The sequence below is a fragment of the Canis lupus genome, chromosome 28 (assembly GCF_048164855.1).
Source record: "Canis lupus baileyi chromosome 28, mCanLup2.hap1, whole genome shotgun sequence".
NCBI lineage: Eukaryota > Metazoa > Chordata > Mammalia > Carnivora > Canidae > Canis > Canis lupus.
In genome coordinates this window covers 5,810,613-5,836,155 of record NC_132865.1, presented here as the reverse complement: position 1 = coordinate 5,836,155, position 25,543 = coordinate 5,810,613, and the positions used below count along the sequence as shown (strand labels likewise).

At 40.7% G+C, this 25,543-nt stretch overlaps 1 protein-coding gene across 2 annotated transcripts; it reads right to left on the bottom strand.

Moving 5' to 3' along the window:
• Positions 1–559: 559 nt before the first annotated feature.
• Positions 560–25,113, bottom strand: TMEM64 (transmembrane protein 64). 2 transcript variants are annotated; one of them, XM_072803967.1, is made up of 3 exons: positions 24,331–25,113; positions 9,721–9,876; positions 560–3,702 (listed from the first exon to the last, which is right to left on the bottom strand). In XM_072803967.1, exons 1-3 carry the CDS (start codon positions 25,111–25,113, stop codon positions 3,511–3,513), a joined length of 1,131 nt encoding a protein of 376 aa, XP_072660068.1. In that variant the 3' UTR covers positions 560–3,510. The 2 variants fall into 2 exon arrangements, with proteins under 2 accessions (XP_072660068.1, XP_072660069.1); XM_072803968.1 differs by lacking the exon at positions 9,721–9,876.
• Between the last annotated feature and the right edge of the window lie 430 nt (positions 25,114–25,543).

Sequence of the window (25,543 nt, the reverse complement as noted above, 5' to 3'; positions counted from 1 at the left end):
GAGAGTGTTATTTTAGCTATTGTTCTGATAAGTGAGGGGCCTCCGAAACAAAATTCCATCACTGAAGTCATCAACCTAGGCCAGTATCACTGTTCCTGAGGTCCTCATGAACCTTTCTTTTTCTCTGCGAATGCCACTTGCTTTTGAATAGCATGGATTTACCATGCATCTAAAGACTGGCCCGTATCACCCTGGCAGATAACCTAGCTACTTTCTCAAGCATTCTAAAGCTAGTCCCACAAATTTTGACATAAGTAAGCCATACATAGCACCTTCCCCAGGAACAGTCCAAATCAGCGTCGCACATTTAACACACACAGAACTGCTGGGACTTGCTGGAAGCTGTACCACTTAGCTCAGTGACAGCAAGGATAAGTAAGAGAAACTACTGAACTTAGCCTCTCAAGGAGAGAAATAAAACATTAGAGTCATATCTGACCCTATCAAAGCAAAGTCATCTTAGGAAGGTTTGCAGTTGGTTACGAGGTACATAAAACGAGTATGGCTGGCTCTGGATAAATCCACACAGTCACTTTTGAACACAAACTCAAAACACATGTTCTAATGACAGAGATCTGGTTCTATTATTTTCATAAACCAAAGGGTACAGATTTCAAGTTATTTCACAAATCAGATGATCAAATGAAAATGGACGTGAAAGCACTTAGTAAATTATGTACACGTTTTAAAAAGATGTGCTCTTTAAAAACAATTTACATGACAAAATTTGGCAAAGAGTAAACAAAAACATTTAACAATAAACCAAAATATATGGAAACTAAGGAAAAGGCCCAAAAGAGTTAAAAATGGAATGTATCTTTCATCAGATTTAGAAATTAGGTATGTTGTATGCTTTTTAAAATGTGCATAAAACAACTTTATACTGCAAAATAAAAACATTTTATTTTACAAATACACACTCTATAACGGGAGGCATTATTTGGGCAACATAAAAGGAACCTGTAAAATCTGTTACTGCCATAAATCTGGGATGCAAGGTTAAAGATGGGGTGAATAAGGCATGGCAATGCTTCATAAAATTTATAGAGAGCACATCCAATACCCAGTAACCAAATTCAGCTATCAAATAACATGAATATAATAGGTTGCTGTTTACCTGGAGGCCAGAAATAATCAAGAAAAGGAAAACTGCAGCTTTACATTAGTAATTTAGAAATAGTAAATCCATACTATTTTAAGTAAAAATGGATGATTTTATTATATTAAATTATAATTGGCAGCATATGGAAAAATTATTTCTCTTCTACCTTTTATATATTTAAGTATGAAGCAAAATGCAATAATTGGAAGAACTCATTACAAACTACCAAAAGGTATTTATTTGGTGAAATTATTCAAGTTACAAAATGCTAAGTAAATAAATGCACTTCAAAATACATGAAGTGTAACACAAGTCTGAAAGGAATGATCTTAAATGATTCCTCTAACAAAAACTAACCAACAAACAAGAAGCACAAGAAAAATATTGTCAAGGTTAGGCAAAGAAGAATAAATCAAGCATATTGTTCATTGAGATTATTAAACTAAAGTTACTTTTAAAAATAAAAATAATTAGGATAAAAAAAAGAATAAGAATATTCTAATATCTTATTTTTTTTTTCTATCAATGAAAGAAAGAAGGATTTGGAGGCCAATTAACTACTGTAGACTCTCGGATCAGGTGCACTGAGGTCTTCTTGATGTGGACATATCAGTGAACTTCACTGTGACCCAAAGGTGAGAAAAGTTATACATGATGAAGGAAAGGAAAACAATTATAACTGCAATCAAGCAAAAAACTTACGCGTTAAAATTATCGAGTGCAATGTGTCTCTAGCAGAAGACTAGAATACTCTGCTTCCAAAGAATTCTTTTGCACTTTAATAAATCAGGGCAAAGGTTTTACCCTAATAAAAGGCAAATGGGGGATCCCTGGGTGGCTCAGCGGTTCAGCGCCTGCCTTTGGCCCAAGTAGTGATCCTGGAGCCCCGGGATCGAGTCCCGCATTGGGATCCCTGCGTGGAGCCTGCTTCTCCCTCTGCCTGTGTCTCTGCCTCTCTCTCACTGTGTGTGTCTCATGAATAAATAAATAAAATCTTAAAAAAAAAAAAAAAGAAAAAGAAAAGAAAAGGCAAATGGGAGGTCTCTGATAAGGTGGAATTTTCATGGCAAAAAAAAAAAAAGAGATACCAACCGGAAAATTTGCATTTGTATCTATAATCTGGGTTGTAAAAAAATGAATCAAGTTCACAATTAAACCATTTTAAAAACAAGGTGATATATGAGTAATACATAGGTCATATTAATCATATGCCAAATTATTGTATACTATACTCCTAAGTGCTACTAATAAATATACTCAATTCATGCTACAAGAGAAAGAATTGAGACTTAATTTCACATTTCAGAATTCCTGAGTCTTATCAGAGAAAAACAAGTACCAAAAAACAAATCAAATAAACCTACCTTATTGTAGGGCAAATAATACAAATTTGGGTATTAACGTTATAGTTTTAAAGCTGAAGACTATGGGGACATATATGTAATTCAGTGGACTTATAAACATGATTTTAAAGCTTGGTTTTTTTAAAAAGGCGATTTGATCAAACAAGGCCACCTGAGTGACATCTTCAATGATGGTAAGCCCATCATTTTAAAGGAAAAAATCTTTATCTCAAAGCCTAATGATGAATATAAAAAGAAAAAGAAGTTTATTTTACTAAAACTTTTTAGTAAGACTGCAATGGGACAGCCCTTTGATGAAAGATCTAAGGAGAGTAAAGCCGATGAAATGAAGTTAGAACATGGGTTCTAATTTGAGCCACCACCCATTAAATGATTTCCCTTTTGCTTTGCATATTACACAGTGAAAATAAAAAAGTATCTTAAGAGCACTTCAGTCCCACAATGTAGGATTTAAGCTTGTGTGAATAGGTGTAAATGGCCCTGCAATGATGCTTGCAAAAATACATTCAACCAAAAGTTAATGTCTATTTCTAACTTAGTCTGGAAAACGGAAGCAAAGTGGTCCCATTTAAAACAAAAAGCAAAACAAAAAAACCACTACATTTTCTGAAAAGGACAAAGAACATCTAAATAATATCATACATTTAAAAGTATATACTTTTACTCATCATTTTAAGTAGGGAAGATGCTTACAACTAATATTCATGGACTTTATAAATAAAGACACTAGGCAGAAAAATATTTGGGTTATTTCTCTGTTCATAAGTACCCAGAAAGAAAACAATTAAAAAAACACTAAAGTGCAGACCTATAGGCCATTGAGGGCATAATAAATGATCAAGAGGTGCAGCCCATATTTGCATCTACATTTACACTTACATATCCAGAAAATGATCTTCCTTTAAAAAAATTGTGCAATTTAAAAACTAGTCAGTTTTGTTTGTGCCGTAATACAATTAGAACTTGTCTCTGCCCACTAGAGTAAGGTGACCACTAGACCTTGGACAGCACACTAGCTCTTGACAATCATACATTTCATTAGAGTCATACAATATTGATTCCACCTCCAGAAAATGTTAGGGTCCTCTTGTTGTAGAATGAAGAGCCACTGGTATTTGGTTGATTGCCTTTAACCAGAGAGGTTTTCAGTTCCATTTCACAAGCTACAATAGCTGCATTCAATTCCACTTGAGCTCGATGAACTACATAAAACATGAGGCCTATGCTTATAATAATCTGTGAATAAAAACAAAACATTAAAGTTAATAATATTTTACACAGAAAAAAGAGGGAGGAATAAACCCAATAAATTTGGATTAGAAATGTTTCAAGCAGGACGCTACTCAAATATGGTCAGGTAAGAATTTTAAATAGGTTATCACCATTGCCATTTATGCTTTCCTCTGCTGCTTCTACTGGGAGTAGAGGCTACAACATATAAGTGACCAACATAGGGTATCAGGTTAACCCAAGGCAAGCATATACATCCCTTTTAATCTATATAAATGTTTGCTTGATACAAATCAAACTTGCCTCTTTGTACCAAAAAGCTTCTTTCAAGGAAAAAAAAAAATGTCTACAACAGAGGTCTGCTGGCTGAATTTTATTCATGTAATTAATGTAATATCATATCTTGCATGACTATAAATGTCCATAGGTATTCCTAAGTCCATTTAGAGAGAAGCACTACCATATGCACATGAACTACCTTCGTGTAGCCAAAACTTAAAATATTAAGAACCACTTTATTTTTTTTTTAAATGTTTTTTAATTTTTATTTATTTATGATAGTCACAGAGAGAGAGAGAGAGGCAGAGACACAGGCAGAGGGAGAAGCAGGCTCCATGCACCGGGAGCCTGACGTGGGATTCGATCCCGGGTCTCCAGGATCGCGCCCTGGGCCAAAGGCAGGCGCTAAACCGCTGCGCCACCCAGGGATCCCTAAGAACCACTTTTAAAAAATGAAATGCCAATAAACTTCAAAAGAAATTGACAAGAGATCGTGAACATGAAATTGTGCTTAGGGAAAAAACAAAAATAAAGGGAAACATGGTGATAAAAAAAAAAAAAAAGGCGAGTCAAAGGGATACTAGAAAAAGCACTGAAATGAAAGTCAGGTGCTGGTCTAGGTTTAGCCACTCAACTAGTGATATGATTTCACATCACTATGTGTGCTTCTCCCACTGTCCAATAGGAAGTTGTGATTCCTCTTTATGTGTTTTTTTTAATTTTTTTAAATTTTTTATTGGTGTTCAATTTACTAACATACAGAATAACCCCCAGTGCCCGTCACCCATTCTCCTCTTTATGTGTTAATGTGCTTTAACATTCTATGTTCATCACAATGTTTAGGCAGTACATATCTTCTAAATGGTACTTATTCCAAAACTTCATTTGTAAATCAGTTCTTCAGAGTTTGGAGCAAATATTCTCAGTGCAACAAGGTTATTAGAACAGGTGATGTTTAATGACCCAGTAAGTTTCAAAGGCTGCTCTAACCATAGTGACCCTAAAATATAACACTGTTTCAATTAAACATGCTCATAATTTTAATAGTTTTTGTGGGAAAGCACTGAGGGTAGTGGGAGAAGGATAGAGGCAGAGCACACGGGGGGGGGGGGGGGGGGGGGGCGGGGTTCCAAGAGGGGAATTTGGAACTCGTTGGGGGGGGGGCACTAGTAAGTGGGTATCCATTCCTCAATATAATTCTGAGCAAATTAGGTATTTTAAAGGTGGGCCTTCAAATCTTCTGTTTGTTCTCTAACAGGTTAGTTCTCTTTAAAAAAAACAAGATCTGCTTTCTGAAAACCCAAGGTTTGATACTTATCAGTGTTATGGTGATGCCATGAAAAGACATGGAAAAGATGTTAGAAACGATTTAGGAAGGGTATAGATGAGATGCTAAGCTCTGCCTCAGACATGCTGCATTTGAGGTGCCTAACAGATACCCAAACCGTTCAGGGAATGGGTCCAAAGCTATGGAAAGAAGGCTGAGCTCTTGTATTAAGGTAGTCCTTACACAAATAAACATGATAGCAGCCACCACAGTAACAGGATTTGCCAAAAAGGAAAGTTTTCAGAGTAAGAACAGAAAGGAACACCAATTTTGGGGTGAAAAGAGGAAGAGATGCTGATAAATGAACCAGGTAAGCAGGAAAAAAAAATTCTAAGTAGCTAAGGGAAGAAAGTGTTTTTTTTTTTTTTAAGTTTTTTTAAAAATTTATTTATTCATGATAGACAGAGAGAGAGAGAGAGGCAGAGACACAGGCAGAGGGCGAAGCAGGCTCTATGCAGGGAGCCTGATGCGGGATTTGATCCCGGGTCTCCAGGATTATGCCCTAGGCCAAAGGCAGGCACTAAACCACTGAGCCACCCAGGGATCCCGGGAAGAAAGTGTTTTAAAAAGGTTTAAAAAGTTTTAAAAGTGTTTAAAAAAGGTTTTTTTAATAAAAGGGCATGGTTAACAGAATCTTAGGTTGCTAAGAGATCAAGCCAGAAGAGAACTGGAAAGTACATCTGATTTCAACAAAGTTAACAATAGGGATCCCTGGGTGGCGCAGCGGTTTGGCGCCTGCCTTTGGCCCAGGGCGCGATCCTGGAGACCCGGGATTGAATCCCACGTCGGGCTCCCGGTGCATGGAGCCTGCTTCTCCCTCTGCCTGTGTCTCTGCCTCTCTCTCTCTCTCTGTGACTATCATAAATAAATAAAAATTAAAAAAAAAAAAAAAACAACAACAAAGTTAACAATGACATGACAGCCACATCAAGTACGCTCAGATCTAGCAGAAAATTTTTTTTCAGGTTCCTAGTGAGCGTACACTGGCTACATCTTTACATGGGATTTTCCCCAGATGCCCTTCTAGACAGAGGGCCCAGCAATTTGTACTGATTTTTTTTTTTTTTTTACCAACACGCCACCACCGTAGTAAAATGTAAAAAACAAAAAACAAAAAAACTTGTTTTAAAAACAAGAGAATCAAACATAAGTAAAAGGACAATCCTTCTACACAAAGGCATCTATCTCTTCCACTGTCAAGTGGAGAGCAAGCTGAGAGCCTGAGCAGAACAGAAGATTATTAGTGGGTTTCTTAGACGAAAATTAAAGGTTTTCTCATTTGAAGGCTTCTGATTTTTCTGGTAAGCAAAGGAGGTGATCTGTTGAGACTGACGAGGAAAAATGGGGATAAAGGAGTCAAAATTGTGAGGAGCTGAGATAGGTTTGCAATAGTCATTAAGGAAATGAGGGAGTGGGAAGACAAAGGAAACAGTTGGGAAATGGGGTAATGTTGAGAAACCAGCAGAAGGTTTGTGACAATGAATTAAATATTACCAATCTGGTTGTATGACTTCCTGAAAACAACAGGTGCAAAGCATATCAAAACTTGGATTCATCCAGGGTTTTGGCTGGTGGGTACACAGAAAAATATAGGGCATGGAGAAGAGTAACGGAATTGAGAGATCACAGAATCCAAGTTGGATCTATTTTGTATTGCTTAATTTTACAAATACTGGATTCTATTTAGGTGGCTATAAAGCTCAGAGGCAAATTTGTGGCTTTCTAGTAAAATATGAGAAACCTCATGAATACACTTACTCTACTAACTTTATTATTTTATTTTTTTTTCTCTACTAACTTTAACCTAAGCTTCACCCTTTTCTCCTATGTACTTCCCTCTTCAAGAGGACTTATATGCCCTCCTGTTTTATTCTCCTGTGTATCTTTTGTAAGCTGAATTAAACCCCTTCTGAAATATACGAGGCGAGGCTATAAGTAACATCAATAAATAAAACTGAGGCATAAATACAACTTTACTTTTTGTTGTTGTGGTAGTTACTGTTGTTTTTCACAGATGTCTGGGTTAAGAAATATTTGCTCTTTTTCTCCCATCTTGTATACTAAGCTTAAATTTGTCAGCTCAAAGGGGTAAGAACTTGATGGGGAAAAAAAGAAGGTCCTATATTTTTAGAAACACTTCTGACAAGCATGTGAACTATTTTGTTTTAGTATAATTCTACCAATTACAGTTGAATGATTCACTAAGATGCATAGAAATATAAAGTATCAAGTAGTAAAAATCGTATGAAACCTACTGAAAATAACAAGTTCTAATTATTCAAACATAATGTAAAGGGGAAAAGATACTTCAAATGGATTATTCATTTTCAGGAAACTAGAAAAACATAAAAGGTACTTAAATTTATACTGAAAAAATCTGAGAATGCAGTGTATGTTGGACTGTTATAGTACCTCAGGATAATTATAAACATAAATTACCATGTAGATATAATGCATAAAAAGTTTAGGATGTGATTAACCTACTACATTAATAAAAATAAATCAACTATAATAAAAACTCTAAACCTAGATTTAGGTTCTTTATGTGTGTGTGCGTGTGTGTGTGTGTATATATATATATAAACTTTGTATAAAAAAAGTAAAAAAAAAAAAAAAAAAAGGGATTCCCTGAATGTCAAAAATATTACTCGGGATCCCTGGGTGGCGCAGCGGTTTGGCGCCTGCCTTTGGCCCAGGGCGCGATCCTGGAGACCCGGGATCGAATCCCATGTCGGGCTCCCGGTGCATGGAGCCTGCTTCTCCCTCTGCCTGTGTCTCTGCCTCTCTCTCTCTCTGTGACTATCATAAATAAAATTAAAAAAAATATTACAAAATTTTTCCTAAAACTAGCCATTTAGTTGATAAGCTTTATTTATAGTTCAATGTAAATATTCCTGGGTTTACTCTGTTTACTGAACTTGTACTCAAAAACAGAAAGAAAATCAACTCTGGCTTTACCAGTGATTTTAATACAATATAGTACCTGAAAAGTTGAGAATACTGCTAACACTAAATTTCCAATATGATATCGTACGTTTAAGAATAAAACTTAAAACTATCAAGTTAAGGGACCAATAAGATGTTGGCTACCTCAGTGTTATCCACTCAGTAAACGACAGTCCTCATTATGAGTATAGTTTACAGAGTCAAATGCCTTGGTTCATATCGTGATTCTACCCCTTGCAGCTGTGACTTTAGACAAATTACTCTCCACTGGTGTGCCAATAAACTAGCTCTTGGAGATGAGATAGGAATCTTGATTTGGAGCACCTGCCATTTTCCATGGTCTAAATACTCCTGCCACGATCAATTTCAAGTTACCACTGCTGATGTCAGGAGGAGTTGGGAAGAAATGTACACAATTGGCTGGAGATAATAAAAGTACATACCTCCTAGCCTTTGGGTAGGGATTAAATGAGCTTAAATATACAGCATATAAAGCTCTCAGTAAAAGCTACTATCAACGTATTGCTAAATCATCAAAAGTTATGGTGATTTCATATTTTGGTAAATCTCAGGAAGGACATGTAACACGACTAAAGAAATGGATTTTTTAAACTCTTCCTGTTGCAACTTAAAGGAACTGAGTAAATATGCCTACATAGCAGAATTTTTTATCAATCTTGTAATTGTAGGTATACTATAATTTGCATGTCAATTTGTACCAGTCCATTACACAAATCTTATTTGAATTTGGAATGGAATGGAATAAAGCAATACTTTCTTAAAAAAAAAAATTTGTTCTACATCAAATTGTACTAGAAAAAAATTTCCATTGCCAGTATAATACTCTTTTAAAATTACCAATTGCAGAGTTTAATAATTTGAAGAAAAGGTAAGATAAAAACCCAACTTTACCAAATCTCACTAAAATTATCTTCAGATAGTATTAACAACACTTCACAAAAACTCAAAAAAGAATGAGAACTTTGAAAATCACTGAAAAAAGAACCTTATTTTTCTCAATCTCTTTTTTATTTAAAGAATTTTTGTTTATTTTTATTTGTTTTTTAAAGATTTTATTTATTTATTCATGAGAGACACAGAGAGAGAGGCAGACACACAGGCAGAGGGAGAAGCAGCCTCCCTGCAGGGAGCCCGACGTGGGACTCGATCCCAGGTCTCCAGGATCACACTCTGGGCTGAAGGCGATGCTAAACCGCTGAGCCACCTGGGCTGCCCAAGAATTTTTAATAAGTTTCAATTCAGTTCAATAAACTTCCATATATCCACACAATTAAAATGTAAATGTCAAAATATAAAGTATAATTGAAAGAGAACAAAAAAAGATATAAAAAGGGAAAAATCCTCCTAAATTATTTTCAATGAAATACATTAGGCTTAAATCAGCAATGCCATACAAAAAGAAAATTAAAAAAAAAAATCAAAATAAAAAAGACCTTTGGCCTCAAACTCACCTGTAAACAAAAAACAAAATATCCACTAACACTCTGTTCTGCAATGACATCTTCCATCGTCCGCAGGGTGGTACCCAAGTAAGAATTCAGAAGCTGAGTAGGGAGCAGTCCAACCGAAGATGCCATCAGATAGTTGGGTAAGGAGAGATCAGTAATCTAGAGGAGCAGATTAAAGCAGATTGATTCATTATCAAGTCAGATTTCCATTTACATAAAACTTTGTACCAACTTAAAGTACCAAATTTTGGTCTTTCCTAATTTGAGGGAGTAAAAATGGTATTTCGTGACTCTATCCTATGCATTCTAGTTTATATGGATATTATTTTTATTTTTTGGTATTAGTTTTAAATATACATCTTCCTACTTGCATTGCTTTATGGGTTTCCTTGGTCAGAGTATAATATAACAACAACACAAGTGCTTAGAGGTACACGAATAAGAAATGTATAATATAAATAAAACCATCAAACTTTAGCAAGAGAGGTAAAAGATTTTGAGTAATTATAGAAACATTCCTGGATAAGAATGTTGTGTTATTGTTGTTACTAGTGTTATTAATTTGGTGAATAACTTTTCTATATCCCCCCCTCGGTTTACTAGTATGTAAGGAGGTTATCGACCACTTTACCAAACTTTTTTTTCTTTTTGCTAATATTAAGATGTTTGTTGTTGTAGGTTTTTTTTTTTTTTTTTAAGATTTTATTTAGGGATCCCTGGGTGGCGCAGCGGTTTAGCGCCTGCCTTTGGCCCAGGGCGCGATCCTGGAGACCCGGGATCGAATCCCACGTCGGGCTCCCTGTGCATGGAGCCTGCTGCTCCCTCTGCCTACGTCTCTGCCTCTCTCTCTCTGTGACTATCATAAATAAATAAAAAAAATTAAAAAAGAAAAAAAAGATTTTATTTATTTATTCATGAGAGACTCTGAGAGGGAGGCAGCCTGATGCGGGACTGGATCCCAGAATCCGGGATCACAGCCTAAGCCAAAGGCAGATGCTTAGCCACTGAGCTGCCCAGGTGCCCCAAGATCTGGTATTTTATTTTATTTTATTTTATTTTATTTTATTTTTTTAATTTTTTTTTTAAATTTTTATTTATTAATGATAGGCACACAGTGAGAGAGAGAGAGGCAGAGACACAGGCAGAGGGAGAAGCAGGCTCCATGCACCGGGAGCCCAACGTGGGATTCGATCCTGGGTCTCCAGGATCACGCTGTGGGCCAAAGGCAGGCGCTAAACCACTGCGCCACCCAGGGATCCCAAGATCTGGTATTTTAAAAGAGTGACGTACAGTTACTCTAACTACAATCTAACCCAATCTAATGAATGTGTAATTCCTACTTTCAATAAAGCTACATTCATCTCTACTCAGATGATTAGCTGGAGATCCACCACTGCTGGTTTGGAAAGAACACTACAGTGACTGGTTAACAATTTAACTAAATAATTACTGACTCCATGCTGCCCAGGCCAAGATGTTCTGGCAGGTGCCTGCGAGAGACAGAAAGGAAGATGCGAGTCCTACCTCAAAGGATTTACACACTGGCAAAGACACATCAACTACCTAAAAATAGGTGATAAGGGATTCTGGAGAAGGATCTTAAAGGGTAAACAGGGATTAATTTTAGCTGCAGGAATAGGGGCCAGAGGGCAACCATGTGGAAGAAGAGGCATTTGAAATGGACTCTGAAAACAAAACATGGTTTGGCAGGCAGAGACAGGTGGGAGGGGGAAGCTAAGGTGTTCTGAGAATGAGCAAGGACAACGTGGCACGGAAGGTACAGGATGTATCAGTGCGGTTGGCAGTGGGGTTTGGGTAGTTTACAGAGCACACGCAAGGGAACCCTATACAAGGCAAGTACTTGGGGTGACACTTGGTAGGGGCCTGCGGTGAAAAGGGAAACGAGTCTGTATCCAGGAGAAGAGCACCGGAGAGCCTCGTCAAAGAACGAGGTGAAGAGAGGCTCCTGTCAGTTTGGGGTACCTACAGCAACAGAGACCTTCCTACAGAACGAACACGCCAAATGTATAAAATGGGAACACACGGCAAAACGATGAATCACAAAAGTCATGATATTGCAGTTAATAATAGAACATTACATGTTTTGGAAGTTGTCTTTAAGTATTTAAGTTGCAAAATATCAGAATGCAAAGCTTCAGTCCATAGTCTTTAAATGTGATGAAGTTTCTCTAAGGAAAACATAAAACTGACATTCAGATGTGAAGTCAGTAATACCCAAAAGGCGATGTTAAGCACATCTCCTAAGCGGGAAACAAGCCTGCAACTCAACTCTTTAACAAGACCTTTGTCCAAAGCAGAAATCAAATATCGCCAAGCCTTTTATTTTTTTTTTAATTATTATTTTTTTTCCTGCCAAACCTTTTATGACAAAAACCTCATCCTGGGGAAAAAGCAGGGGTCACTGTTTATATATATGTCCCTTCTGAAAAGCTGTATGTCTAAAGAGAGTAAAAAACGGATTTTGGCTAATCATTCTCGAGTTCTGCTGGAGTGTCAAATAATTTAACCAGTACGGCAACACACAGACACACACATTTTTCGACTGTTTACTGACTTCGTTGAGATGAACAGATTGCAAATTATTCCAGCATTTCCTCTAAGCTCATATCCTATTCAGGATGGGCATCCAGCTCCATTCTTTGAAGAACATAAATCTCAAACGGGGATGTCATTGTTATCCTGTGGCTCCGCTTCTGTGATCATTAAAACTCCAGGAAGAGTTTAAAAAGGATGCTTTTAATCCTCCAAAAGCACCGCAGAGGCACCTGCGTTCTTATTCCCGAAGGTACTGTGCTTTGCTTAGAGGTGTGATTTGTTTCTCTGGGCCAGTAAGGGTTAATGTAGACCATGACCTTATACCAAAGAGATCATGAAAACAGAGAGCCCATCTGAGAGGGGGAGGGGGAAAGAAAGAAGAAAAAAAGAAAAGAAAAATGCTTAACTCTAAAGAGCAAGAGCTGACTGATGTTTGGGGCTGAGAGTAAGAAAACCTCTATCTTCAGATGGATCACTCAGATGCTCCTGGAAGTGGGGACTGCTGCCCCTCAGGCACAGCACAAAGTATAGCTCCCCCCAGAAAGCTCCCCCCCCCCTCCCCGCTTCCTCAGTTTCCAAATATTTATGCAATGGCTTTACTGGCTTTAAGTGAATCCACTAAGAAACTATATAATTTTTATTTATTTATTTATTTATTTATTTATTTTTTTTTTTTTTAATTTTTTTATTTATTTATGATAGTCACAGAGAGAGAGAGAGAGGCAGAGACACAGGCAGAGGGAGAAGCAGGCTCCATGCACCGGGAGCCCGACGTGGGATTCGATCCCGGGTCTCCAGGATCGCGCCCTGGGCCAAAGGCAGGCGCCAAACCGCTGCGCCACCCAGGGATCCCAGAAACTATATAATTTTTACACTGAATATCTTGACATGGATCTAATGAAGAATATAAAGGTGATCTGTGTTCAGGAGAGCTCGAATTTTACCCACAGTTCTGCGAATCTTAGTTTCAGCAAAGTATGCTTTCCTGAATTTTCTTGGCTTATACAATAAGGATGCTGTTTTTTTTTTTTAATACTTTTTATTTATTCACAAGAGACGCAGATTGAGAGAGAGAGAGAGAGAGAGAGAGAGAGGCAGAGACACAGGCAGAGGGAGAAGCAGGCCCCATGCAGGGAGCCTGACGTGGGACTCGATCCCGGGGTCTCCAGGATCACACCCTGGGCCGAAGGCAGGCGCCAAACCACTGAGCCACCCAGGTGTCCCAAGGATGCTGTTTAATCGAGAAAGTTGCAATGAAGGTAAATTCCAATTAAAAACATGTCTTATAATATATAGAAAAAAATCGTAAACCCCCAAAATAATTTTAAGAAAGGAATGGTCAAAGGAAACGAAAACGAATATGGTTTCATCTTTTCATCTAATTACTATTTATTTGACAAACTGTGTGTCTTACTGTATATATATCCTCAAAATACTATCGATATTTCACAAACAGTTGCAAATGGCAACTACAACTACGTATACGCGGACCTCTTCCAGGAAATACAGTCCAGTACTGTGACTGTACTGCTCTTCTGTACGAGTTTCTTTTCTCTAGCACACTTCACTATACGAATACAGTAGATAATACATTACCTGTATGTAGTAACAGACAAAATATCTGTGAATCGACTCCTTAAGCTGTCCCTAAGGCTTCCTAGGGCTTCCGGCCAACAGTAGGCTATTTGTAGTTAAGTTTTCGGGGAGTCAGAAGTTATATGTAGATCTGTGACTGAGCAGGGGGGGGTGGGGGTCGACCCTGTGTCGTTTGAGGGTCACCGGTGGTTTTCATCTCCAGAAATATAAAAACTTCACCACCAGTATAAGAAAAAAAAAAAAACATGAACTTATTCACCCTTCCTTTTCCTTCCCTCCCCAAGATACCTCTCCCCCTCTGTCCCCAATCACAGTCCCTCTAGCCAGACACCTCAGAAGTCAGTGACAGGCTCATTCCTCCCTCCTGCCCATCTTGTCCGTCCACTTGCTAAATCCCTAAAAAACCTACCTACTGTCTGTTCTATCCCTATTCAGTCTCTCCTCTCTAGTTCCCACAGGGAGACCTCCCCACCACTCACCACCTATGCTAAATCCTGAAGAAATCTTTTAAAAATGCAAATCTAGTCCTGCATTAATCCTTTCCCACTGCCATCAGAGTAAGGTTGGGGTTCACTTCAGCAGGCAACGTGCTTGACGCCCCAGACTCTGATGATCTCCTGTTTCACATCACATTATGTTCCAGGCACATCAAAATTCTCTTGTTCTTAGAACACTCCTTGCTCGCTTTTCCTTCTGGGCCCTTGTACACTGTTCCTTCTGACAAGGAAACTTCTATCTTTCCTCCCACTCCTCTTACTTGGGCAAAAGTCCTGGTCCTCAACCTCAACCATATTTCACTGCTCAGTCATGGATGTCTCTAGCAAACCTTCCCTGAGCTCCCAGGCCTGTGTTAAGAATAGTTCTCAAGTTCTCTGATAGGACACTAGACCCTCCCCATCCCCTTCACACTAGAGAGTGACAGAAGATTTCACCATCTGTTTGCCCTTCGCCCTTTCTCCAGGCTACTAGTTCTGTCAAGAAAGGGACCTGTCTTGTTCTTCATTCTGTCTTTAGCCTCTAGCACGATGCCTACTATGTATTAGGTGCTAAACGTACCAATATTCATCGGATGTGGACTGTAACATCAAAACTACTTATAAACATGGAGACTTCTCATAATTCCTGTTTATAAAGACGTTAGGACAGAAAGTCCACTTGCAATTAGTTGTCCAAAAACCGAAAACACCTTCCCCCAACCCCTCAAAAGGAAATAATGTCATAAATGAAAATTATCAGCAAAATTTATGCCATACCATACCTAGGAATGTTATTGATCTCCTAGACTGCAAGCACTCTAAAGGATTTGAGATGAACTTTGCCTTATTTGCTGCTATGACTCTAGCATCTAGAATAGCAGTGGGTACAGGTTGGGTACCTACCAGTTACTTATTAAGTGAGTACTGAATGAGTACTAGAGGCATTTCCAGTAACCTCCGAGGTCAACCTAATGTCAAGCTTGAGACCCTCTTGTTAAGCAGCAACTGTGAAAGTACTGGGGAAAGTCTTGCTACTGGAAAGAAAAAAAAAAAAAACAAAAACAAGGCATGGGTTCTGAGAGACCCCACTCTAACAGCTGAAGAGGCCTTCAATGTATAGGCTTCTACGGACAAAGATGGTTAGGTCAGTAGGTCTACCTACAATTCAGAGGCCACCTTCATACATACAGACCTTTTCATTAGTTCAATGTACCTAAATTAGGAACTGCTTTTAATGGTTCGTAAATATTTTAGGAGTCACTGATCCATTTGAGAATCTGACTAATACACACACACACACACTAACCCTTTCCCCGAAAAAAAAAAAAAAAAAAAAAAAACACACACACACACGTTTCACTGCATATACTTTCTGGAACATACATTTAAAAGATCTTATTGGTAGAGCTGAAAAACGACACAGGCTTATTATTTTTACTCATCCAGCAAAAATTTATCTAATGCCTCTATATCTAAGACCCAGCTCTCAGCAGGGATAAAGATACAAAGACAGAAAACCATAGCTGACAGTGTCCATTTTGAGTCATTCTGTACCACACTTAATGACCAAAATGTTCATTACATCCAGTAAAAGGTCACAAGAATCACTCCCCATGTCATAAAAGGAAAGCACAGGCATTCATTAATGCAAAGTCTACAAAAATAAACGCCAAAATCTTAATGATTGTTTTCTTCTCTGTACTTAGCCATACTTCTCAATTTTTACAATGAACACTGCTAAACAAATACTGCAGTGAATCAGTATTAACAGTGAGAAGAAAGGATCATTAGATAATGCTGGAACGGTGACAAGTATCATGACCCATCATCTGCATCTGAGTCTATGGTCATAAATATAATACAGAATAAGAATTTAAGATGAGAAAACATTTTTATAAAACATACTACTGCCAAACTGTTAAAAGAAGGAGGCATGTTAAATTGTTGCTCAGAACATCTGCCTTCTTAAGAGCAAACTATGAGACCTTGTCTAACCTCTTTCTTTACGAATAAGAAGACGGGGCCAGTCATTAAATGACTTCACCAAAGTCACAGAGGAACTGAGACAGAACTATAGGTCCCCAAAAGTCCACGAGGCTAAGACTTTACCATAATTGTGGTCTTACAATCACGAGCCAGTCCAAAACTTTTATTTACTTGTAAAATTAATTTCAACTGTGACCTAAATTACTAAAACTCTTTTTTTTCTTGACTACTCAGTGCAAAGGTGAGGAAAATACATTAGTTCTATTTGCTTCAAGTTCATCTTTAATTACCTTTCGCTGTCATTTAGTTCGTACCCCGGTTTCACAGCTCCTTGCCCTCCCAAAACCAACAGAAGATCTTTCTGTTGCTGTTTTTAACCAATTATGGACCCACAAAAATAAGTGATTAACAGTTTGCTAACACATAATTCTTTAAAATGATTTCACTGAGAAGTGAGCCAGGGTGATGGGGCCAGGTCTTGTACTTTTAAATTTACTCATTTCTACTTTGTTTGCCTTCTACTCCCAGTACCCAGGTACTTATTGCTTTTGTTTTTAAAAAGATAATTTTCTTAAATGCAAAGGTAAGTAAGATATACAGGAGAGCTTAAGGGCCTCGTCCTACAGATGCAGGGGCCCAGGCTTAATGGTTGTTTTATTACAGTCACTGCTGAAGCTCTAATGCACACTTTTTCTATCAAGTGCCAGGTAAGAAATATTTTAGGCTTTGTAGGCCATGGAGTCTCTGCTGCAACTCTGCCGTTTTAGCTTAAAATGAGGCACAACCAGTACAAACATGAATGAGCATGGCTGTAGTCCAATAATGCTACTTAAAGGCACTGAAATTTGAATTTCATGTACCGTGCACACAATATTCTTCTTTTGACATTTTTTTCCCAATCATTTAAAGATGAAAAAAACCTTTTGGTTTGGGTGCCATACAAAATCAGATGGTGGACCCAGCCAGGGACCACAGTTTGTCGACCCCTGCTCTAAAGTCCTGGGATAATGTCTAATTCAACTGTATAGAGCCTTGCCCAGAGCCTGACACATAGGAGGTCCACCTTACATTTATGTGTTGGGCTGTAGGGCAAGTGTTCTGCACCTGGAATCAGGAAATCTCTGAGAAATTCAGCTCTTCTTGGACCAACAGCAGAACCGTGGGTAAGTTCGTTTCTATACCGTTTACTAACTGCGTGCTCCTGGGTTACTTTGCCACCTTGTGCCTCAGTAGTCTTAGTGGTAAAATGAGGCTTAGAGTTGAAAGGAGTGTCAAGCAAGTAACGTGCGCGTGTTAGAACAGCGCCTGACACTTCAGTGTAATACGAATATTTGTTAAGTTACAAAAGAAAAAAAAATCTGAGTTCTGATGTCCTCTCTTTGGAATGCAGAGGATGGAAAGGAGGAAATGTTAAATAATCAGTCAACTATGTATTCGTCACATCACGTAGCAGGTATCATTAAACACATGTTCCAACAGAAAGTATGGCTTAAAAGAGCAACCATAACTTGCTCAAGATGTCACAGTAAATGTCAGAACCAAGTCTGATTTCAAGTGATAACCAGTCCTCTAAGTAACTTCCTCTTAGTCATGGATAGCTCCTCGAAGACCTGCTGTGATGATTAAGGGGTATCACATATGTAAATCTATACAACCTATGAATAAGACAATCTTTCATGGTATGCTTCATGTTTTTATTTTAGGTTTCAAAGATTAAATGATGATGGATACAAAATTTCCCATGGGGAATTATTTAAGGAAAGGAACCTATCAGATCTTTGACTTTTTTAAGCTTTTCCATGACCAAAGTAAAAAAAAGAGACAGAGACTATTTTTAGGATCTCCCCTCTGGAAGCTGCAAGTACCATTATGAATTCTGTTACCCATGTCAACCAATTATCACATGATACTTTTTGGATTAAAACCGACATTTCACAGAAGGCAACTTAAACTACAGAAAGGGGCAGCCCTGGTGGCGCAGTGGTTTAGTGCCGCCTGCAGCCCCACATCGGGCTCCCTGCAAGGAGTCTGCTTCTCCCTCTGCCTGTGTCTCTGCCTCCTTTCTGTGTCACTCATGAATAAATAAATAAAATCTTAAAAAAAAAAAAAAAAAAAAAAAAAAAAAAAAACTACAGAAAGTCCAGATGTCTCCAAAGGGGCATCTGAGAGCAGATCTTAAGAGACTACTCTCATGCTCACTACATGTAGGATGTTTGGAATAATAACTGGGATGTTATTCCTGTGAATGTTTTTATTTTCCAACTTTACAGACAAGTTTCTTCTAAGGAAAAGGAAAGGAAAAAGGAAAACCTGACGTTTCAAAGCTACAGACAGGTTTGCTGTTTGAATCAGAAATATCACGTCTACCTCCTAGAATGCTGAGTATTAAAGAAGTTAACACATCAAAGAGCACTTAGTAATTGAGGAAAGGCAAGACACGGGAGAGAGGTATGTATGCTATGAGGGTTTGGAATTTATCCTTAGGGGAAGAGAAAACCCACCAGAGAGTTTCCCAATGGAGAGCAACAAGATCAGATTTGCATTTTAGGGGATGCCTGGGTGACTCAGCAGTTGAGCATCTGCCTTTGGCTCAGGACTGATTCCGGGGTCCTGGGATCGAGTCCTGCATCGGGCTTCCTGAAAAGAGCCTGCTCCTCCCTCTGTCTATGTCTCTACCTCTCTGTGTGTGTCTTATGAGTAAATAAAATCTTTAAAAAAAAAAAAAAAGATTTGCATTTTAGAAAGATCTTTCTGGAGAGAGAGAAAAGTTGGAAATTCTTGGTCCAAAGGCAAGGAGACCAGGTAGGAGGCAGAGATGCCTGAAACAGAGTAATGGTAGCAGGTCAAATAGAAGTTTTCAGGAGGTTAAGATCCATAGGACTCAGCCAATGATTAGTTGTGGGGGATGAGAGAGAGAGAAGGGAGATAATCAAGTGACAGAGTCATGGAGACTGCCACCAAACACCCCAGTCCTAGCTCCTTCCTGGCACATGCCTAGCTCTTTGAAGTTACCGCTTGCTGGCCAGGTAACTTGTTCAGGCCAGTAAAAAGTGAGATTATTTCCAGATGAAAGCTTGAAAAACCAGTGTGCAATTCACCATGTCACAGTAACGAAGTGAAAGATGATGGTTCTGTCAGCCTGGCTGACAAGTGACCCAGAGCAAAGATTCCCTGCCCCTTCCCCAAACCAAGCTGAACCTGATTCTGTGTCCACAGGTAAGTAAACCTTTACGTTTTAACCCATGGAGATTTAGGGGTTTTTACTACAGCATAATTTAACCTGTCCTGACTGCAGCTGTAAGAAATGCTCATCCGAGACATGTGTCCAGGTCAGAACAATAGGGACACACACAGAAACTATATGCCTATAAATCTGTCTTTATAGGCGGTAATAACTACAGATACAAGATTACATTAAAAGCGGGGGAGGTGGGAGCTTTAAATATTTCCCAGCTCCCCCCCCCCCAAAAAAAAGTGTTTTTTTAAAAAAGGAAAAAATTTCAATAGGTACCTGGGAAATTACATTTCTTTTGATCTAATAACTGCTACTATAAAGTATATGTATGTTTTTCTTATTTCAGTAGTTTCAAAAGTGGAGAGTGTCAGCTTCCTTATCCCTCTTTAGCACGCGTGGAAAAAGCAAAGCAATACAGTCCGTAATAGTCACAAAGCAAAGGAGAGATCCCTCCCTTCTTCTATATACTAACCTTTACGATCCAGTTCCTGGGTCTAAAGTGTAAATACCACTACCCTCACCACTAATAACTGCTAACAGTGACTGAGAATTGCCTGTGTGCCGGGCAAACACCTAAAGCCTTCACTGCACCAGCTTACTGCCCCCTCATAACTCAGCATGGGCCAGTCCAGGACTATTTCCAAAGCCTATGCCTCTCGTGACCACTACATCTTACTTCCTCTTTAAGGTAAGCTCAGATTAATTTCTTTAATCACGAGCATTAAGAAAATGACTTTTATTTTTTTTTATTTTTTTTTTTTTTTAAGAAAATGACTTTTAGCTGGAATAGAGGAGAAAGGGGTGGGAGGGGGAGGATTTTTTTTTAAAAGACAGGAAGGAAAGAAGACAAGAGAGCCATGCCCGGAAAGTGGGGAGCTGTGGGCAGGCAGAGGGGTAGGGGTAGAGAGTTTGGAGATAGAACGAAGATGGAATGAAGCCAGAGAGGGCACAAGTTCAGAAAGTCAGACTAAAATAAGTATCAGCCTGGGCCGCCTGGGTGGCTCAGTGGTTGAGCCTCTGCCTTCGGCTCAGGGCGTGATCCCGGGGTCCTGGGATCGAGTCCCCAAGCCGGGAGCCCGCTTCTCCCTCTGCCTCTCTCTGCGTCTCTCATGAATAAAATCTTTTAAAAAAATAATAAAGTAAGAATCAGCCTACACTAAGCTTTCTTTTCACCCACATACCCTGGGAGAACTCAGTAAACTGTTTTGGTTGAAAGAGCTAATAAAAAAAAAAAAAGAAAGAAAAGAAAGAAAAGAAGAGAAAGAAGAGAAAGAAAAGAAAGGAAAGAGAAGAAAGAAAAGAAAAAAGAAAGAAAAGAAAAAAGAAAAAAGAAAAAAGAGAAAAAAAGAAGAAAAAAGAAAAAAGAAAAGAAAAGGAAAAGAAAAGAAAAGAAAAGAAAAGAAAAGAAAAGAAAAGAAAAGAAAAGAAAAGAAAGAAAGAAAAGAAAAGACATCGCTAAAAAGCAGGTAGTTAAGAAATGAACAAGATGTAACAGACTATATCCCCCGGCTCTACGATCCCCCCTGCTATGGCTATGAGTAAAATTTAACAGTATGACAAACCTTATCAGCCCATCCTGGTTTCAAGCTCCCCCCTTGGTGGTTGAGTGACCCTGAGAAAGTCCCTGGAGGGCTGAGCCTCTGTTTCTCTCACAGTAAAATTATGCCAATGATATCTATTGCAAGAGGCTGTTTTCCATTTTTTTCCTTCTTTTCTCTTGACCCCACAGCACCAACTTCAAAGAGTTACCCCTTGTCAAGTGCAGTTTCAACTACATAATTACCTTACGTTATTCCCAAGCACAAAGTATAACTTCTTTGTATTCATGTAATGTTAAAATATTAAAAAAAAAAACTATCTTATTTAAAGATTTTATTCATTTATTTGAGAGAGAGAGAAAGAGAGAGAGAGAGAGAGAGAAGAGAGGGTGAAGGTGAGGGGGAGAGAGAATCCTTAAGCAGACTCTCCACTGAGTCCAGAGCAAGATGATATGGGGCTCAAGGCCAGGACCCTGAGGTCAGAACCTGAGCCAAAACCAAGAGTTGGATGTTTAACTGACTGAGCCAACCAAACACCCCAAAATGGTCTTATTTTTAATTAACAAATATATGAGTTCTCATTATATACCCAGGACTACAGTAGCTACTAAACATACAGTGAAGAAATGGAACCATGGGTTGGGCCCCTATCATCAAACCATAGGGCATAGGTTTACCTTAGCATTTACTTAGTACCCAAGTGACCTTGGGTAAGAAAAATAGTAATGGTGACAAAAACCAACACGTGTTTGTTAAGCTAGGTTCTACTGCATGTATTTATCTTGTGTAATTGTCCCAATAATAATCCTATGATGTAAGTAACCACTAGTTTCCCCATTTTGCAAATAATGAACTGACCACAAAGAGGATGAGCAACTTGACCAAAGTCAACAGGTTCTGTGCAGACAGTAGGACTCCAGAGCAGTCAGTCCTGTGCTCCAAACTGTTAAACAACAGTCTACACTATACTCATAAATACACTGTGCAGGGATGATTTAAAGATTAGAAATGACATTTGGGAAGAGCTTAGGATAGGAAGCACACAGTAGGTGAACAAGAAAAAGCACAAGGAGCGCAGCCCAGGTGCCTCAGCGGTTTAGCGCCCTTTTCGGCCTAGGGCGTGACCCTGGAGACCAGGGATCAAGTCCCTCATCGGGCTTCCTTGCATGGAGCCTGCTTCTCCTCCTGCCTGTGTCTCTCATGAATAAATAAATAAAATCTAAAAAAAAAAAAAAAAGGCAAACTAACAGAACGAAACTCTTTACCTCTCCTTAGTCCCAAACCTCTTCCAAAGTCTTAGAACACTTGATCCATTATTATCCAAGGTTGGGTCAAAGTTCATGTTTATACTTAATACTATAAGTTGTTGTAAAAGGGAAAAATTTAAGGCAAAAAACATATCAAACTATCAAAAACACTAAACTTCCTCTCTCCAAAAAGAAGAAGACCCTTATCTCTTTTCACACCTCCATGACTCTCATTCTACAGTCATTGCTATTGAGTAGAATCAACATGAGATTTGCAAAAGGAATTTAAAAATTAAGAAAAAAAAATTCTTGATTTCATCACAAAAATGGTAGGGTTAGAATTCTTTCTTTCTTTCTTTCTTTCTTTCTTTCTTTCTTTCTTTCTTTCTTTCTTTCTTTCTTTCGGTAAACTGCTAGTTTATTGAAATTGCTTAACCTGGTGGTTACAGCTTGTGAAAGTAATATGTTGGTGCACTAGCAATTGGTGATAAAAATCATTCAAAATAATGAATCAGGAGATATTTAAAAGGATACCACACTCCTAAAAACACCAATTTTTATCTTTTAGGAATCAGCGGTTGGAAATATTAATACAAAACAAGATGAGGAAGTTTCTAGAAACTAACAATTTATTTTCGAAACAATACAATGTGTCAGAATCACTACCATAGTATAAAATACATCTATTCCTACAGTTTTGAGTGCTGTAACCCTTTACTTCCACACACATTATTTAAGTCAAGCTGAAGGGTTGAGTTCCTGGAAATCACTATATGAACTCTATGAATCATTGAATTTGGGGAACTCAGTAACCTAGCTCAATCCCTTCACCTTAGGAAAGAGGAAAGCAGGGACATAGAGTCACTGATGCCTTCGTTCCAAAGTCAGGAAGTTGTCAAGACTGGGTTCTTTTCCTCCAGTCAGATGGTCTCCTCACTAGCAGTATTTCTATTCCTCAATCAGTTGCACCGAGCTAGAGAAAACTAAGTTGGATAAGCAGAACATATGGATACCAGGCAAAAAAAAAAAAAAAAAAAAAAAAGTGTAGAAGGGGTGTATAAAGAAAAAAAAAAAAAAAATGCTTACTAGGCAAAAGGTTATCTGTCCTATTTTGTTGTATCCCCTACCTAGTGATTTCAAAACCAAGTTCCTCCAAAGAAAAATAAGCGGGACGCCTGGGTGGCTCAGTGGTTGAGCGTCTGTCTGCGGCTCAGGGCGTGACCCCAGGGTCCCAGGATCGAGTCCCTGCAGGGAGCCTGCTTCTCATCCCTCCACCTGTGTCTCTCACAAATAAATTAAATCTTTAAAAAAAAAAACAAAAGAAAAAATAAGCAAGAGGATGTCCCCTTTTGCATTCTATCAGAGCAAATTCCTTTATGAAGAAAAGACCTCTTAACAAATTTTAGGAGCCTGCTTCCCCCTCTTTCTGTGTCTCTCCTGAATAAATAAATCTTTAAAAAAAGAAAAGAAAAAAAAAAAAAAGAAGCAGGAGGATCTCCCCTTTTGCATTCTACCAAAGCAAATTCCTTTATGAAGAAGGGACCTCTTAACAAATTTTGGGAGACTGTCATACGGACTCTGGAGCTACTCCCTGCGCTGTTTACCCAAACACTTCCTTCAGCCGTGGGTCGTTAAAAGAAAAAAAAAAGAAAAAAAAAAAACTTGGGTCAAAACCCTGGACGCCTTTTTTTAATTTTCCTGGATGCATTTTTGCAAGCAAGAGGAAAAAGCTAGGCGTGTGAAACCTTTGCTCTCTGGAGCCAAAGCTGCTGCAGAAAAAAAAAAAAAAAAAAAAAAAGACCAATGGGTAAAATGTGCATTTTTCAGTCGTCTCCCCCTCGGAGCGGGGAGCTGCCTGTTAGCCAGACTGCCCTGCGCCCGGGAGGGGCCGCCGTCCCGCAGCGCGTCTCCCGCGGAGGCCCCGCCGGGGGTCTCGGGGCGCGGGTCTCGGGGCGCGCAGGGGGCGGGGCCGCACTTACCGAGAACACGGCGTTCTGGAGCCCGAAAGGTATGGGGGTGAGCCTGGCCAGCGCCACCACCTTGAGGCCGCTCCCGCCCTCCACCACGCGCACCACGGCGCTCAGCCGGCCGCTGCTCTGGATCCTGGCGGCCACCCAGGCGGCGAGCAGGCGCCTGCACACCACGTGCGCGACGAAGGTGCCGATGAGGACGCCCACCACCATCAGCCCCATGCCCAGCACGAAGCCGTACAGGTAGCCGGCCGCCACGTTGAGCACGATGTAGCCCCAGCCGCAGGGGAAGGACACGACGATGAAGCCCACGACGAACAGCAGGACGCCCAGCAGCGAGTCGAGGCTCTCGGCCCAGAGCAGCAGGTGCTGCAGGTAGCGGCGGACCAGCGCCAGCGAGGCGAAGCACAGCGCGGCCAGCACGCACACCAGCGCGGCGCTGCGGCACCAACAGGTGCTGCCCGGGCAGCAGCAGCGCCAGCCCCTCGCCTCCGCCACGCCGCCCAGCGCGCCGCCGCTCCCGGGGCCGCCCGCCGAGGCCCCGCCCGGCGCCGCCAGCTCCGAGGCCGCGGGCGCTCCGGGCCGCTCCAGGCAGGCGCCCAGCAGCACGCCCGAGGCCGAGGCCGCCGCCGCCGCCGCCGCCGCCGCGCCCGCCCCGCCCCCGCCCCCGGCCCCGCCCCCGCCGCCCCCGCCCGCCGCCCGCGGCCCCGCGCGCCCCGGGAGCCCCGGGAGCACCGCGGGCGGCAGGAGCCGGGGCAGCGCCTGCAGCAGCCGCCCGCCGGGGCCCCGCATGCCTCGGCCGCCGCGGGCGCTCAGCCCGCCAGCCCCTCCGCCGCGGCGCCGGCCGGGCGGCGGCCCCTCATGGCGCCCCGGACGCCCTGCCTCGGCTCCCTGCGTCCGCCCCGGGCCGGGGGGCGGGGGGCGGCGGCCAGGGCTCGCGGCGGGCGGACAGACCGACCCACCGACCGACCGACCGCCCGGCCCGCAGCGCCTCCGAGTCCGGACCCTGCGCCGGCCGGCCCCGCCCCTTCTCGGCCGGAGGGGGCGGGGCCTCGGCGGGGGGCGGGGCCTCGGCGGGGGCGGGGCGGGGCCGGCGGCGACTGCTGGCCCCGCCCCTCCTGACGCACCGTCCGCGGCTGCCGCGGGGACCCGGCGCGGCGGGGCTGCTGCGGGGCGGGAAGGGAAGGGACGCGGGCAGCGCGGGCGGGGGCCGGGCGGGGGC

Coding starts and splice junctions, on each gene's coding strand:
- TMEM64 (XM_072803967.1), bottom strand. CDS start 25,113: ATGCGGGGCCCCGGCGGGCGGCTGCTGCAGGCGCTGCCCCGGCTCCTG. Junction 9,877..24,330: donor TCCAGAACGCCGTGTTCTCG/GTAAGTGCGGCC, acceptor CTGCTCCTCTAG/ATTACTGATCTCTCCTTACC. Junction 3,703..9,720: donor ATTTTGTTTTTTGTTTACAG/GTGAGTTTGAGG, acceptor TTTTATTCACAG/ATTATTATAAGCATAGGCCT.